General features: G+C 42.1%; 1 protein-coding gene across 2 annotated transcripts; it reads left to right on the plus strand.

Annotated features, from left to right (window-relative positions):
- Positions 1 to 598: 598 nt before the first annotated feature.
- On the plus strand, positions 599 to 16,897 carry os9 (OS9 endoplasmic reticulum lectin). 2 transcript variants are annotated; one of them, XM_087139694.1, is made up of 12 exons: positions 599 to 793; positions 4,282 to 4,452; positions 4,980 to 5,120; positions 5,638 to 5,736; positions 6,276 to 6,477; positions 7,562 to 7,729; positions 8,590 to 8,751; positions 9,166 to 9,494; positions 10,009 to 10,144; positions 10,372 to 10,587; positions 11,117 to 11,247; positions 14,336 to 16,897. In XM_087139694.1, exons 1-12 carry the CDS (start codon positions 641 to 643, stop codon positions 14,495 to 14,497), a joined length of 2,070 nt encoding a protein of 689 aa, XP_086995820.1. In that variant the 5' UTR covers positions 599 to 640; the 3' UTR covers positions 14,498 to 16,897. The 2 variants fall into 2 exon arrangements, with proteins under 2 accessions (XP_086995820.1, XP_086995821.1); XM_087139695.1 differs by lacking the exon at positions 8,590 to 8,751.
- Positions 16,898 to 17,378: the final 481 nt, after the last annotated feature.

Genomic DNA, 17,378 nt, shown 5'->3' on the forward strand with positions numbered 1-17,378 from the left:
TCAATAGTTACAAGTAAAGATGACACAATTTGAAAGAGTACAGAAAAAATTAAGAACCCCCCCCCAAAAAACATGAGATTGAAGTGAATGAGAGCAATTTGTGGTTCATAAGTATCGGGTTCAAGTCTTTCTTTTTTTTCAGGCTACACCATTCGGCGCAGCATCATTCCTCTACGGTTTTACGCTCGCGCAACGCTCTCAGCAAGATCCAAATGGTGTCCAGCTGACAACTGGATTTACATTGTGTCTGCTACATCCGCTGGTAAAAATAGCTGAATAGGGCGGCAATTCTTAAGAAATGAACAGTAGCGAAATCACAGACCATTTGAGTAACATTTATAAGGTTGCAGACCTAGGTATGGATAGGCCCGGGAGAGCGGGTGAGCGTAGCGGTTCTTTCCTCGCTTTGCACCCGGGTTCGAAGCCCGGCTTGGCCCAGTGGATTTGGTATCCAGTCCACATTCGCTCTCGCGAACACCATTTTTTTAAAATGCCGGTGTTTATCACTGGCAACTAAATCTCTAGTGAGTCGACCGTGCGCGCTATCTGCTGCCACCTCTCGCCGTATATTGGAGAAGAGCAGAATCTCGTTCTGGTATGTACCGTTTAGTTCGTAGCCAAAAGAAAATAAACGAAGAAGATGGCAAGACTCACTTGGGAGAGATGTTTCCTCGTCTTTTGCTGCAGTTTTTCGTTATTTTGCAGTAACATCTTTGCATTCTTGGATCTAGAAGAACTGAAATCTGTTCATTATGATATAGATATTTTGGCAACTCCCGTACTTCGTGGCAGGGTAAGGAATCATAATTTCTGTACTGATCATGCTGAGACTGCCAATGATCCCAATGCCATGACTGCTGTGCACTCACTGCCGTACGTACTTCCAGAACAGTAACTTGAGGTTTACAAACCTTACAGCCCCATGCTTACATATAGCAATGTAAATGGTGCAGATTTGAAATGGTGCTACTTCAGTTTGTACAGAATTTTTCTGCCGTCACTACTATTTATTCCTAAGATTTCATGACGTCTTCTGGGATACAATTTGATATGGGATGGGGGGGGTTCGTTTACATTATAGCCCATTAAAATGGTGAAATTTACGGAAAGATTTTACTTCAATACCCCCCAAATTTTGTCCTTTTTTCTGCATCAATTTGAAGAATAAAGTATGAACATATTATGAGGTGCCTGGGTGAGGGGTTGGGGAAGAAAAATCCTAAGGGAAGAAAAAGGGGTGGGCTTTCGGGGGGAAAAGGGTGTCCCCTTCTTTCCCTCAGTCACCCCCCCTTTCCTTCCTGTCCTCTTTCTCCCTGCAGTACCTGTCTTCCACTTTTTGTTTCCTTGTCTTTACCATCTCCTCTTTATCTCAAGGATTCTCCCTTCCAATCTGGGGTTTGAACCTATTTCACTTCTGTAAGTCTTGATTTCAAGCTCCACAGTTTAGACCGCTCAGCCAAGCGGGTTGTTGCCAAAAATGGCCAATTTGTTATATTTAACTTAGAGAATGAAGATATTGAAATAAAGGCGTGCACGTTTTGTGGACTATTCCACGTTGACTGTTACAAGGTAGGAGAAGTGGAGTGCTGTCCTGTAGGTTTCCCCCACACATTAAAGTATTGATATAATTCAAGAAAAAGTAACCAAAATGCTCTAGAATTGTAACAAAACTTATTTCCAAACACAAGAAGGGGTCCTTCAATTCACAAGAAGTTAAGGAGCTCTGCGTGCTCAGCTGCTGCCCCGCCACGGTCAGCTCAACCAGGGTGTGCATGACCCTATAACCCCTACCAGGGGTGTGAGAATTCAGCTTTTTTGTTTAGATTTTGACCCTGAATTTCTGCTTTTTTATACATCTGGTCTGTACAAAAGTATGGGAACTTTTACATTTTAGCTTTTTGGTAGCTGTTTTCAGCTTTAATTTTAAGTGGCCACCGTTTTTCCTTGTAGTTTTTAGCAGCTTGGAGATCTCTGAGTCACTTACTCTGGAGAAGTGACTAGTGGTCACTAAGTACATGTATCTGTTAGCCATCTGGAAGCAATAGCATTCATAACCTAAAAAGTGACATTTAGAAGGGAATTTAAGGGTGCAGTCCACTGGACAGTGTTGTAGTACTTGTACTCGGTACTGGTACTCGAGTACTACTCGAGTACTCTTTTCAGAGTACTCGTACTTGTACTCAGACGTCCAAGTACTCATACTCAAACTACAGTTCTTGTATTCAGGCTACAAAATACTCGGAACCCAACATCCAAAAATTGTACTCGAGCATCAAAGTACACGTACTGGATACCACGGCCGTTAAAATATCAAAAATATCAAAAATATCAACCCCAATGACCCAATATTCGATACGGTTCTGACAAAAAGAAGCCTGAACATGGGACCATTAACGTATAAGACCCATTCGCCGTCTTTGCGTGTACTTAACCAATCACGTACGCGAATTATGTTGTGGTACTCGAGAATGGTCCCGTGTTTTACTTGGGCATTGGTAGTCTGGTTCCTGGACACGAAAATTCTAACGACGAACCCAGCATACAGAAACTCTTAGGCGTGTGAATAATTGAGTTTGGAAAATAGATTTTGCTTCGCTGTGCATGTTGTGTCAACTCAGTGCTAAAATGCACGTGTAGTGACCGTGACATTGCTAGCCAGATCATTTGTTCTTATAGCCATGTCATCTGCATTTGGTGTTTCTTTTACACAGTGGCAGGTTTTAGAATCTCTAAAGTAAGATAAAACTACTTTTGAATTAGTAGTACTTGTACTCACACTTGGAATTAGAAGTACTTGTACTCGTACTTGGAATAAGAAGTACTCGTACTCGTACTTGGAATTAGAAGTACTTGTACTCGCACTCGGAAGTGTAAGTACTTGTAGTCGGAAACCAGTACTTGTACATGGCTGACAAAGTACTCGACCTGTCTTTGTACTCGGCAGTACTTGGTACTCGGAAAAAAGTACTCGACTACAACACTGCCACTGAATTAAGCCCCATTGAAAACAGTGTAAAATCAGCATTCTTCGGGGCTCCATAACATGCATACCAACATCCCAGGTGTTCCTGAAATAAAAATTAAATTGTATTGTCCCTAAGTAAAGGGAAAAGAAGTCTGAAGTTGCACTATGATGTATGAATTCCATTGCGCGAAAACAAAGTTACATTGATAATTAAAAGATGAAACGAGAGGATTCCTCAAAAGTACCCTAAGCCCTTTAGCCGACAAACCTGAATGAACAGAATGAAGACAATGAGAGGCAGTTACAGTTTAGAGGTGGGAGGAAAACCCCAGAGAAATATTCTGGGTAAAACCCACAGAATAAGGTAGGGACCGAAAACCCTATCCGCACATGGACTGAGCCAGGAGTTGAACCTCAACTGCAGAGGTGGACTCACCGTGCCAACCTGACTCCCCCAATCTGACCACACCAGCCTGACTTTTGGGGATGGATGTTTTAATCATGTGCTTCGTTTTGTTTTTTCTTTATTAAGAAAAAAAAAAGATTTTAAGTGTAGTGGTACAAAGGGTAAGACGTTTACACATTTAAACGAAAAAAGTTCCATATCCGTTTAGAGATTTTCCCAAACATCCGGCATCCATGTACTTTTGAGAAAAAAAGTATATTCTAAAACAATAAACATTGCTTGTTTTAAATGCCCCAACATCAATCTACATGTTTACATTGGTTGGACCATGTGTATTGCTGAACTTTACAATTACGCATATATAAAAACACTGAGGTAGGCGGCAGAGGTCTCTGTAAAATGTTGGCTAAACGTTTAACTGTATGAGAAAGTTTTCTAAACAATTTTCAAATTAAACATAAATTCCCACCCTTAAGGGGTACAGATGGGAAGAAAACCAATGATTGTATATTTCAATAAATGAAATTGTCTGAATTAAAAAACAACTTAAATTATACAAAGTATGTCAGACCACACCTCAACCGGTAATTCATGTAAAGGGCTCTTAATGTTGCATCATAAGGCTCTCTGGAGAGTGCATGGGCTGATCGTGACAATGTAAGGTTACTTTGTGGTTGGTGACCACGGTGCCAGAGAGCTGTCTGGAGTCATCCTCTGCATTTATTGAAATTTGATGGATTCCACTGGTCGCTTGAAAAGAGTTTGGCTTCCTTTGGGCCCTCTTACCTTTTTGATTGGTGTAGTCAGCAAGCAGTCTGCAGCAAGTGGAAGGGCCTCTGGCTGAAAACTTCACAAACATAAGTTGATTCAGTCACTACTACAGCTGTAGTTGGTTTTCTTTGTCAACCAGCCTGTCCAGCAGGAGGTCATGCACCTCTGGTCCAAGTTTGGCCAGCAGTACGAGTGCCAGCTGCCGGACATGACGGACTACGAGAAGGACCAGGAAGAGGAAAAGTTGGCCACTGACATGGGCATCTCCGAGCTGCTGAAACCCATGGAGAATGCACCTTGTCTGGTCAAGGTAGGTCATGGAGCCCTAGATCGGGGTGGATTGGGCTAGGGTGCAGGGTAGGGCTTGGATTTGGAATCAGTTAGGGTTTTTTGTGTTGGGTTGGGTTGGGCTGGGATTGGCACTGCAATGCTGAGGGTCATCAGTGAGGAAAAGCTAGCCTTCATTGGGATTGGTTAAGATTTTGTGCTTGCAGTGGAATCATAATGTAAGTTTCAAAATTCAGAGTTACAGGATTGGCTTGGGGTAAGGAAGGATTTTGTAGACATATCTTGCTGTTGTGTTTGGAACTCTTTCCATGGACAGTTGAAGGTCTTACTGTCCCTTGAAACTCAATGTGTTAGAAACCAGTTTGCGCACCTCTGGTGTGAAGCGTACGCAACATATTTTCATCTTCAAATCTTGAAATGAGGGACACCAAAGCAATGACGTTGCAAGTGTAAGCCTTCTTTCATTGTGTCACTGTTGAAGGGAAACTCGTGCTCGGTGTCCATCCAGAGTCCTTTTATTTTGTTTTGTTTCTCTTCCGGTGAGCACAGACCAAGGACTGGTGGAGTTACGAGTACTGTCACGGCAGATTTGTGAAGCAGTACCACCTAGAAGACGGTAAGATCATGGGAGATGTTGCATATCTGGGCCACTACGAGAGTGAGATGGATTGGAACAACAAGACACACAAGGTAGGTGGCTCTGTTTGAAATCGATGACCTTCACTCTGTGGCACATAGCCATGATCCGATAGTATGTTTTTGTTGCTGTGGTGTCCCTGAGCAAGATCATTCGCCTCAGTCACCTCTCTTAACCTGCAAGTGAATATTTATTGGCACAGATGTGATGTTATAAATTTACATGTATCAAAAACATTGATGTATGCATCAATAATCGATCAAATTTTAGGGACCAAGAGGTTTGACAAATTGAAAGAAATTTGGAACTCGAACGGTGATAGAGTGTTCCCAAAACTGCTTTCCAATCTTTTTATGTACTCTTTTAGACTTACCTTTGAATGTTATCAAATGGGATTTTTGGTTTCCAAATGTAAGAATTTGATGAAATCTCTTTAAGTCAGACATCAGGAGCTTTAAAGGAAGGTTGTCCTCCATGACAGTGATACCAACCTGTTGAAAGATAAAGTCTCTTTCTAGTAGTTAATGTATAACTCGAGGGAAACGAACTAGGTTTTTTTTTCGTTTTCAGGATGCCAAGAGACACAGGTTGAATCGTTATCACAGCCACACTTATGTCAATGGCACCAAGTGTGACATAACGAAAAAACCTCGAGAGACGGAAGTCCGGGTATGTGACTGAATTTTGTGCTTTCCTCTGTGTTAAATGGACTACACTACCAAGCACTGTGTCCCTGGTACCTCCTGTTAATAAGAATAAAAACTTTCACTTTCACTTGTAAAGTTTTTGCAGTTTTACAAGGAAGCTGTGATTCATTTCTCAGTTTGAAAAGGTTGCAGTTTCGAAACTGATTGCTTGGTATTTTATCTCACGAGCAAAAGTGAACTTGTCCAAACAACTTGCTCGACTGCTTTTCAACACAAAGTTACACTTAATTTCATTCATACCAGATGCACTCAATCACAATTTTGATTTGATTTGAGTTGTGTGTCGTGAGATTCTAGCCACAAATCAATGCCGTTAGGAAAGTGTGGTGAAGGTTACTTTGATGACAAAAAAATTCCAATGATCTCTTTATATTAATGACTGTACTTGTTTCTTTTATCAGCTGTGCATCCACATTCAATACCAAACCCATTGCTGAGAAACAGTCTTGCTTAGGTGAATTTGAGTCAGGTAAAATGAACATCCCGATTTGACTCCCTCAGTTCGTATGTGCGGAAGGGCAGGGCGATTCCATCTTCCGCGTGGACGAGCCCTCATCCTGCGTCTACATCCTCACTGTCCACACCTCCCGCACGTGCCACCATCCTTACCTCCGGCCGCCGCCAAGCTTGAAAGCCAGGCCCGTGCTCTGCTACCCGGCTCTGGAACAAGACCAGTATGAGAAATATATGGAATTGAAGCAAGGTACATGTATAAGATCACTGAAAACTAAAAGGAAAAGTGTATATCTTCTCGAAACTGGCACAGTGTGCGGCTAGCGTCTTTTCAATGGGGCCAGATTAGCGTGCAGCGGTATTGTATCGCTCATCACTGGAAAGCTGAATGCCGCAAACAGCGATATAATCTTTCAAAACAATGAAGGATTTCCTCCTCTATTGACCAGTGAAAAAATGTTGGCAATTTCCAGCAGCTCGGTCTTTTGTTCTGAGTACAGTCTTTTGTTATAAGGCTCAGCTCTTTTGTCCAGTTTTGGGCTCCCTGGCTTCATGTATAAAGCCTATGTGTGCGAAACCGGGCACCCCGGCACGAAATAGTTAACCACTTCATGCAGGGGCATTTTTCAATGTTGATGATGCTGGGCCAGCATAATTATCATTTTTTCCATTTTCAAAACTCTTCAAAAATTCATCATTTCATTTAACGGACGTTTATAGCCGCACAAAGTAATCTTTAGGCACTACTCTAAGTTGACAGGTGACCTTCATTGACGCCCGAGTATTTCAGCCAGGCCTGCAGCCTTGTAAAAAGAGCCCAGATTGTGCGGTGTTATGTAACTTTCTTTTGTTCACGAACCTGGCTCAGTGCACTGCTGACCTCTTTTCAATATGGGCCAGATTAGCGTGCAGCGGTGCTGTGTGGCTCATCGCTGCGGTGGTGGAGTGCTTTTGTCCCCGGTGGTAATCCGCTCGCTCTAAATGCCCCAAACCCTGGTATACGGTTTCAAAACAAGGCTGGATTATCACCACTTTTGAGAGTGAAAAATGTCAATAATGCCCAGCAACCTGGTCTTTTGTTCGGAGTACGGTCTTTTGTTACAAGGCCCTGTTTCCTTTGTCCGAGTTCGGAGACCCCGGCCACGCATATAAAGCATACTCCTCCGATTCCGGAGTCCCCGGCAGGAAGTGGTTAAGGCACAGGTAAAAAAGTACTGTAAAATGTGGGAATGGAAAATCGTCCAAATAATAGGGGGGATTAAGATGTATACCAAAAGCCTGATTTCACCCAGTAGGCTCAATACTCTCCTCGTGGTCAATTCTCACTTTTCAAGAAATCAAACGACAAGAAGAAAAGAAGAAAAATGAACGGCACGTGATTGCGATAGGAACATCTGAAGGCTTGCAAAGCAAGGACGCTATGCCTGGACCCAGCAGTGATAGCACACCAGTGGAAGAGCCAAGTACCAGCCAAACAACACCTGCAAGGAAACACCCATTTGGTAGGTCAAGACTGTCGGATGTCAATGGAAGCTATAGAATCATGGATACGTGCATATTAATGGATTTTCCTGCTGTTGATGTGCTATATGAATCTGAACTAAACTTAAATCTGCTGTTAAGCGTTACTGCAGAGAAGGCAAAGGGTTGGTTGACCCTCAAAAAGATTTTTTTCTCCAACGGGAATCCCGATGCAGATGTTACTGGGCATTTGGAATTCACAGGATTTGAAAATACAGACAATGACCCAGGCTTAGAAAACCCGAGTCAAGAGACTGTGTAGATATAACATATTTCACAAGCCCTGTATATTTGCTGCTTTCTAACGTCACTGACCGCTGATCACACGATCACTGCCATGGGACATGAATCTGAAACTTACCACTGCTTACCCCTGTATGCACCTCATCATTGGACCACACAGCTTTCTTGCTCTGGCAGCATGGCTACAGTAGTGGGCACTGCACACAAATCGTGAGTGTTGAGCAATGTGGCCTCTTGGAGCAGGAAGTTTGGGGTGGAAGCCCACTTGAGCAAGTTTGTTAAATTGTGTCATCAAAAGTCAAATCCTAATCAAACACGTATAGAAAATATGAAAAAAAAAAGTGCTCAAGATCATGGTATTGACTAACCCCTTCGCGTTAGTAATTCTGTTGACCGTGACTGCTGGGCTGTGGTATGCCCTGAATGGAGGGCTTTGTCCAGCAGCAGGCCCCATTGAACCAGCAGCTGCTTGGTGAATAGACTGTATGTGTGGTATGCACTAATCCTCACACAAAGCCGCGCCTCTTGCCGTCTCCCGGAGCGAAGGGGTTAAGATTGAATGAGATTTGTACGCAGTCGTATTGCATTTTGTGTGCAGAATCCTCACTTTTTGACGATTTGGACCAGTCAGATGTGAACATGGATGGATTGGAAGAGGCCTTGGCCATGGGTGTAGACCCCACACAGCTCAGCACCCTGGTAAAATCAATACTCCAATCAGTACAGGACAATGTCAAGAGCATTGATGAGGAGGTTGCAGGTGAGGGGTCAAAGGTCACATTCAGAGCCTGTGAGCGTATTAAGTGCAAGTGCATGACTGGCCGTGAACGGGCAACTATAATTGGGAAAGTTGAGCCACAAACTCCTAAGCCATCCATAGAACTGCTAGTGTTGTAGACTCCTTAGATGTCACTTTCATGAAGTGGCCCCAAATTCCTTACTTTTGCGGAGAGCTCCAGCATTTTTCCTTCCAGTGTGGGACACATGCTGGTAGAGCATCCTTGCTACTTTGTTTTGATATTGCTGAAGTAGGAAGGACTGTGTCGCAGTGATTGCACAAATACAGGTGTTATGAAATATCCTAAAGATGTAATATCCTCAGTTGGTCTGCAGAGTTTATGAGTATTTGAGCTGAATGTATTCACAAAGAAGACGTTGGGTTGTTTCATGGTAGACAAATCTGAAACCAGTGGAGATTCTCTGAAGATGAAAGGACCACCCGAGGAAGTTGACGATGAAGAAGACGAAGATGATGATGATGAGGAGGGGGATGACCTGCTTGAGAAGCTAGCCCTCACTGACCTGGATACCGACAGATTCCTCGAGGACCCTGAACTGGAGCGCCTGATGGAGGACGACATCGGCGAGTTGGTGGCAAAGTACAGAGGTCAGATTCCCAAGTTGACCTCCGACCCAGCCGAGGTGGCCAGGATGAACGAGATGATCGACAACATTGAGGCCACGCTTCAAGAGATCAACGCCGTCAACAGTCTCATTGAAGAGGTAATTGTGGCTGGAAATCAATTGAAAAGACTGGGAAATTATTCATATAGATCTGCTTATTTTCAAGTGGCAACGTACCTCATTCGTACATGATCTGATAGCTTGTGTTTCCCTATAACAGGCTGTTTTTCAATTGTTGGTGAATTCACATCCCTTGCAGACTTTCCGTGCAATTCTGTTCCTACAGCCCTGTAACTTCGGATTGGTTGATTCCTTTGTAGGGACTTCAGTTGTAAGATTGCACACTGCACAAAGTCTTGTCTTGCCGGAGTATCCCTATTTTTCTTCCAACAAAGTAAAGTGTAAGGCATCTCACATGACTAGACAAAGCCAGTGACGACAACTTGGGGTTTTCCAAAAACCTCAGCTTCATCCCTTCTTGGCTTCAGTCTTATTCATTCAGTCACCTGGGACATAAAGCACATGGTACAGCATTATGTATAATACTTGCATGGAGTGCATAAGAAGACTGACTAAATATTACATCAATTTTCTCTCCCCCTTTGTGGTTCAGACGAGAGGAGAAGATGATGATGACGATGATGATGACGACGAAATTGATGAGGATGATGGGGCAAGAATGCTGGCCAAGACTCTGAAGAACCTCATCAGTGGTATCAGGGAGAAGGGCGAAGCACACAGGACGGGAGGTTAAAACAAATTTCAGTCCTGGAAACTGGTTGAATACTCTTATTTTGAGGATAGTTGCAGAACCCTGTTATTGTGGCTGTTTACATGCCTTATATTGGTACTGAAAGCTACCTGCCTCTGTTGAGGACGTCCGGGATCAAAACATCTTTCCAAATGCCTTGCAGCACTCTGGCCCGTGGATGAACTTTGATTCACCTCTTTTTTTTTTATCTCCTATCCCTCGCAGACTTAAAGAAACCGTCCACCTCGCCAATTGCAGGTGATGCTGCCGCTGCTGCAGGCAAAGACAGGGTCAAACTAAAGGTGACCAAGGTGTCCCTGGACCGGTCCCGGCGGGCTCAGCACGATTCCCCCAAGGAGACGGCAGTTTACGACAGCGAGCACCGGCCCATCGAGGAGGCCATCATGCAGCAGCTGGAAAATGCTGGCCTAGACACAGACGGTGAGTGAGACCCCCCCTCCCAAGAATGAGGGTGCTTAAAAATCTTTAGGATGGAATCCAGAATCACAAAGGTTTTGAGGTGTATTTTTTGTGCATTTGGGAGCTTTTAAAGGAAAGTTGGCATTAACAAATTGTTTTCTTTGGTGGTGAGGGGTTAGCGTTTCTTGTCCTGTCTGTTTTGTTAACAGTTTTGGCTCATCCATAAAACTTTGTTACAACTGGGTAGCCATTTTCTATAACCTTTTCAGCACACTGACATTGGATTATGTTACCCCTCCTTCTCTAAAAAGTCATGTTAAATTTTGGTATAGATTGTTCATTCAAAGCGTATTTTCGTACATAGAGCTGAAACCAGGGTTGTTCACATTGGTTCCTCAGATGCAGGGGTCACTTGAAATTGCAGGACATTTTACATACACTGAATGAATCTTGTCCATCCCCACACTGAGAGCTCTTACATCCCTTACAGGATGCGCAGAACCCATGTAGTAAAAGGAGATTTGTTTCTGTGTTTAAAAAAAAAATGAAGCTGGTAAAATAGAGTTTCGGATCGTGACATACTCACCCAGTGAGTGGCCGGGAGACGAGGAGGAGGACGGGGTAACGATACTGACTGAAGAGGAAAGCAACTACTTCAAGAATGTGGTCATGGGCTTGCTGGTGAGTTGAAAAGTCTGGTTAGTCTTTGCCATCAAATGTTCTGTGTACTGGTGGCACCATCTGTGGAGGAATATCGGAAGTTTGTACATCCTTAGGGAAAACGTTGAAAAATTTGAGGCAAGAAAATGTTGGATACATTTGGAAGGTTTGCATGGTGAGGTGTCAACAAGTCAGTTTTGCAGTTACACCATGTATAAACTATCTCGTTTTGAGTGTTGGTTCTGTACAGTGTGCTCTGCCCATCATCAGGGGAATGTTGGTCGCATGCCGGAGGTCTCACTGCTCTCGTTTGTCTTGAGATTTCAAAGCTGTGGAAACGGGGGCAGGTGCTGTGACACCAAACTTCATGGGTGGGGTGGGGGAATGTTCTAAAGCCCTGTTACTTTGAATGTGCATCCCATCGCCCAGCGCCCTCCTTGCAAAAATGTGCATCATTGGGCCTCTGATATTTTTTATTTTGGGGGAGGGGGGAAATTAGTAAGAAAAGCCAAGGAATGCAATTCGGAAATTCTTGACTGCTCAAGAGAGTGTCCATGGGTGGGATATGCTTGAGTGTATGCATTAGTTTATGCACATGTGCACACACCTTAGTGGCCAGTTGGCTAAGTTGGCATGGTTAATTTTCGTCGGGATGTGCACAAACCTCACAGCACATAAACCTGGGTGCTGGGCTTCCATATAGGTATTGATGTTCAAATGTCTGTCAAACTTCTGTCTTTGTCAGTGCCTAGGGGCACTTGTACACTTGTACACACATTAATAAGACGTAGAATTACTCTGTAAAAAAGAGAGAAAATTAGTGGTTTGAGTCCAAGTCTGAGTCCGAAAAATTGAAGACTAAATCTTTCAAGAAATGAAAAGTTTTTAAATATTTCAAAAAATGGCAAAAATAATGAATGGACATGGACAAAGGTTGGCCCATTTATGATCATGTAATTGCAATTTATGAACCAAATAGGACTAATATTCCCAATTGTTCTTAGTGCCTCAATAATCGTTCTTAACTATGTTTCCTCCCCCCTCCCCCAAAAAAGAAAATCTCTATAATCCTTCCAGTTCAATTTTTCTACCTGTCATTGGTTTTAGGTCATTTTGATGCCTTGTAAAGTATTAAGACTATTTGCTCATTGTACATAGAAAGAGCGTTGAGGATAACAGAATAGTCATTTTTGTGTAGACCTGTGCTGAACTTATGCCAAAACCTCAAGTCTTTTTTGGCCTGAACCCTACTCAAAAAAAAAACATTACAGAGAGTCCTTCATTAAGTGGACTCAGGACCAGGCTCAAATTCGGAACACTGCTGTAATCTGAAGTATTTGTCCAAGTGATTACAAGGACCCCACCAGTCACTGTTGCAGTGTACTGCACTCTTACTTCCCAAGTTTTAAAGAAAAATAAGTTGGTGAGGATGTTGGTAGTATGTTTGATTTGTACTGTAGACAAACTGACAGAATGTAACTCTGCACTTCATAGCAAAAAAAGTGAAAAAACGGTGCATTGTTCAGTCGTGATTAGTAGCACTGTAATCGGTGTTTATGTTATAAACCCGAGAAGTGTTCTTCAAATGTCATCATGCACACCACACATTTATAGAATTTCAAGTTGATTTTTCGAAAATGTCCAGGAAAAACTGTTTCATGTGATATTTGGACATTTGTGGAACAAGGGATTTTCATGCAGGAGCAGTTTTGTGTGACGCTACCCGTCTATTCTTGTAAAAGTAAATACACAAGATAAAGACCTAACGCTATGATACTGTAGGGTCCGCAGTTCTTGTCAGTAAGCAGCCTCTTATTCTAGTTACTGGCAAGATGTGATGTTCAATTACTTGCCCTTGGTTGTCTTGCCTGGCGCTAGATGTCAGGCCCGCCCACACGCTCTTGGCACTGTCTGGGCCAAGAGGTTCATAGCAGCAGAGACTACAGGCACGCCCACGTTAGAAGTAAAAAAAAAAAAAAAAAAAGAGATAAAAAAAAAAGAAGATAGGCAGCGTAAGTCTTCTTTGCCTGAGGAGAGGAGGTGATGTGCTGAATTAAAAAACAAAAGTCTGGAGTTGTACATGTGGAGTAATTGAACATTCCTAGCACTGACCATCACGGCTGAGCAAGATAACTGACCAGGAACAATTCTTGACCTAAAATAGTCAAGGCTCAGAGAAAAGTGAGCCAGATTGAAAATAAGCCCACCCGCCCAAAAAAAAAAATGAAGGAAATGACGCAAATTCCAAAAAAGCCGAAGGGCTATTTGATGCGTTGCCAATTTAAACCTCTCTGTTGCTGAAACAAGTACGTGTAGAACAGGCTTCTCATTTCTTTTGGGATGCTGCACAGCTCGTGTCCAATGATGTTAAGACTTTGATATGGTGACACAAAGTGGTAAGTTGGAGGATATGACTTGAGGGAATTGCATTGGTGAGTGGAGACCACTGCACACTTCATCCTACTTTGTTCAAGGAATTTGTAGTTGCAGAGTTACAGATTTTTATTTATATAAATCTATATAGATTTATACATGTGAAATAAACACTGTCAAAACTATTTGTAGCAAATTTGCCCTTAATCAAATCCCCTCGGACCACATCTCCATTTTTATTGATCACCACTTATTCTCGTAACCCACCGGGTGATAGTTTCCCATTACAGTTTGTCGTCATGCGGTGAGGGTTATGACCCCTCCGCCCACCTGTTCCTCCAGTATGGCCTAAGTGGTGCGTCTCCGAGACTGGAGGTACACCTACGTACACAAGGACAAGAAAAAAAAAAAAAAACAGTGTAGGTGGGGGGGTAGGAAAAGGAAGTGCTGAGAGTGTTTATTGCCTCAGTTGAAAAGGTCCCCGTGCCAAATTGAAAAAAAAAAAAGGAACAGGGACTCGGCCCGATCTGTCATGCAGTCAGGTTTGATGTTGTGGGGAAGCTGAGAAAAGGGGAACTGTGGTCTGTATTGTGACAAGCGCAATTGGGTGGAGGTCCCCATTCGGTAATCAGCAATGGTGCATTATTGATTGGGCTCGAACTGTAGTCCCTCAAGGTTAAGAGAACATGCACGGCTCTTGAACGAATTCACGGCATTTTTGTTTTGACGTTTTCAGGGGGGCGGAGCTGAGGCAACCGAACAGCAGAGGCAGAGGAGACTGGAGAACAATTACCAGCTGACGTGGGACTCGCTGGGCACAGTGGCACTTGGAACCAGCTCGACGCTGTCTACCGAGGCCACAAGCCCCGATACTGAGATGGAGGAGGATGAACCATGATGGAGAGACTGACAGGATGCATCCATCCATCCATCCATAAAAAAAAATCCCCGAAGTGGAGAGGGGTATGATGAGAAATTCAGATATCAGGTGACACATCTGAATTGGCCAAAGTGCTTGAAAACTTTCAATAAACATTTTTGTTTCTGTCAGACACTGGGGATCATTCTGGTGAACATTTTCAAGATTTAAACTTTCACTTATTTAAACTTTCACTTCAAACTTTCTCTTTTCTGGTGTTGTTGAAAGTGATTAATGGTGTGCTTTTAACTCCAAGTGCTTTGTTTGCTATGCTAGCAACATAGCAAAGAATTATTTCCGTGCAAGAGTTTTTCTCTAATTTGTAGTTAAATCTGGAGACCATTCAGCAGTAACGCTTGCAATTTATCAAAGTTTGTGACGACTAATTCGATTTTCTGTACTTCTATAATTTTCAAATATTGGGGGAATCATTTTGAGGGCGAAATTTTGCAGCGCTGAGTTTATTGCCGGATGTCTGTGTATGCCAAAACACCAGAACAGTAGTTCCTCCTCATTGGTAGCACTTTTTTTTCAGGTTGATTGGAACAGGTTGTTTGGGATTTCGTGTCATTAGTGTTTTTGACATGTAAAACATTTGAAATTCTCCTCTTTAAATCTGAAGACTCAACTCATTACTTTTGCTTCATTTCATTCACCGTCTTGCATTATCACATGTATTTCTGTTGTACACAAATTGTAAAAAGAAAAGGCTAAATTATTCTACTGAAAAAATATACATGTATATATGCTGGAAATTATATTCTAAAGGAACAATTCGTTTCAACCACTTGCTTTTCTTTGAAAGTGACAGTATTGCTTTTATTTTATGCAAACTTTAATTTTATATTAAATTGTCCCAAATGATATATGCATTGAAAGGCCGACATGGAATATTTCTTGGAAGAAAAAAAAATGGTTATATTTCAAACTTTCAGAAAGGTAGACACAGGCAGGTGTGGAATGTTGTTAACTTTGAATTCTTCTGATGTTGTTATACAACTCCATTACATTTTGTGCAAGCAGTGATAGCTGAACTATCAAAGAATCAACATTTTGGAAAAATGCCTTGGAAAAAGAACCCGGTTGGCATGTTTCTGAAACTGACGAGATTTGATGGGCATGATTTGCAGCGTTTTGTAACCCATCCCAGCCTCTCCAGCACGTTAAAAATGTATGCAGTTTTGTGGCAGCAGTAAATAGATTTACTGGAGACTGCCGTCAAACAAATTGGGACCCAAAAGCAAAAGCAGAGTTCGGTGTTTTCTGTTTGGGTTTTTTCAAGGGGGCTGGTGCATTTTATAATTAAAGGACCAGTAATGGCCTTAATATTAGTAGAAGATTACAAGGAAGAGATGTGTGGGAAGTGAAATGTGACAGAGTGACTCGGTACATGTATTTCAAACATAAGGGCGCACTGTGAATGTGAATGGTAATTCCTAGCCCCCGAAGGTGGGGGGAAAAGTTAAAGTGAAATTAGTGGATTGAAATCTGTTACCGGTAACATAAAACCTGGTTACTTTAACATAGGTATTGGGCTACTAGTAAATAGGTGTGTTCCTGTAATTGGCACTGGGTTAGACCCTATAAATAACTTTGTACTTGCCTTATTCTGGACAGAACACGAAGGTTTGATGGTGTGTTGAGAACATCTTCAGTCACACTTCCAAAGTCCTCTTATCAAATGTCCTTTTCTCACTGCCCAAAGAGCTGCAACCTTCTTGTAACCTGGTCAGGTAAACTAGCTCTCCAGAATATTCCTTCTTCGGTGTTAACCATTTGCTGCTTGCTGGGTCAATTGTGACACTACATATTTTTGTCCTAGACAGTTGAGGCCAGTGTAACAAAATCCCATTGACCACTGTCTAGGGGATTTTCACAGTGCTGTGAACATAAATGGACCAGTTCCCTCACTTTGAGCCATATAAAACATTTCATTGGCTGGTCACCGAGGAAATTGGTTGTAATGGATTGGATGGGGCTCTTCTCATCGGTCACTGGTAACCGAGATCAACCAGAGTTTTCAACTATTGTAGCACAGCACCAGCACCACTGTTCCCTTTTAGTGCCATTTTCCATTGAGGAGTCCATATTTTATGAAAACTGTGCTCAAAATTCTGAATCACTAAAAAGGAACTCTGGGCAGAATCTTGACATAGGTACAACATTTCCTGAACATATAAAAAATTTGACAGATGTAGAGAAGTGAAAATGAATTTTAGCAATACACTTTTCTTTTAACATGTGTAAATTAAAAATTATCCACGGGATGTTACTTGTTTGTCAAAAGATAAATCTTATAGTACTGCAATTTTGTTTTTGAGTCTGGAAACTGGTTGATGCCTAATATTGCTCAATAAATGCCACAAAAGAATAGAGTTATCCTGTTTGTGCATGTCCATTCATTACGATAAAACTCTTGAGAAAGAAAGTCATCTGAGCCAAGCTTTTGACAGTGTCATAATACAGACTTTGTTCAGCTTTTTTGTGTGAAAAATAATATGTATATAGTACAGGCAGGGTTAATGCAATATTGAATAATTAATTTGTACAAATAGTACTTTTGTCACTGATTTACAATGAACACTACCATACCATGGTTTGTAAATGGAATTACAAAAATATTCATTTACACTCTGCTTAAACTTCAGTCTTTCGTTACTGTACACATACAGCTGCCCTTTTTTATATAAATGCAACATGCTGCCTGTGGTTACCAATGAAAATGGAAACCAGGGTACATCTGAACTGACGCCCCACGTTTAACATCACAAGTTACAAAATTATTGACACAGAAATAGTGTGTAGCATGAAAGATTAGACTTCGTGATCCCGCCTAGGAATTGTCTCATTCAGGGAAACA

Source organism: Acanthaster planci, linkage group LG08 (assembly GCF_054643075.1).
Source record: "Acanthaster planci isolate LZ-2023a linkage group LG08, COTS_SCS, whole genome shotgun sequence".
NCBI lineage: Eukaryota > Metazoa > Echinodermata > Asteroidea > Valvatida > Acanthasteridae > Acanthaster > Acanthaster planci.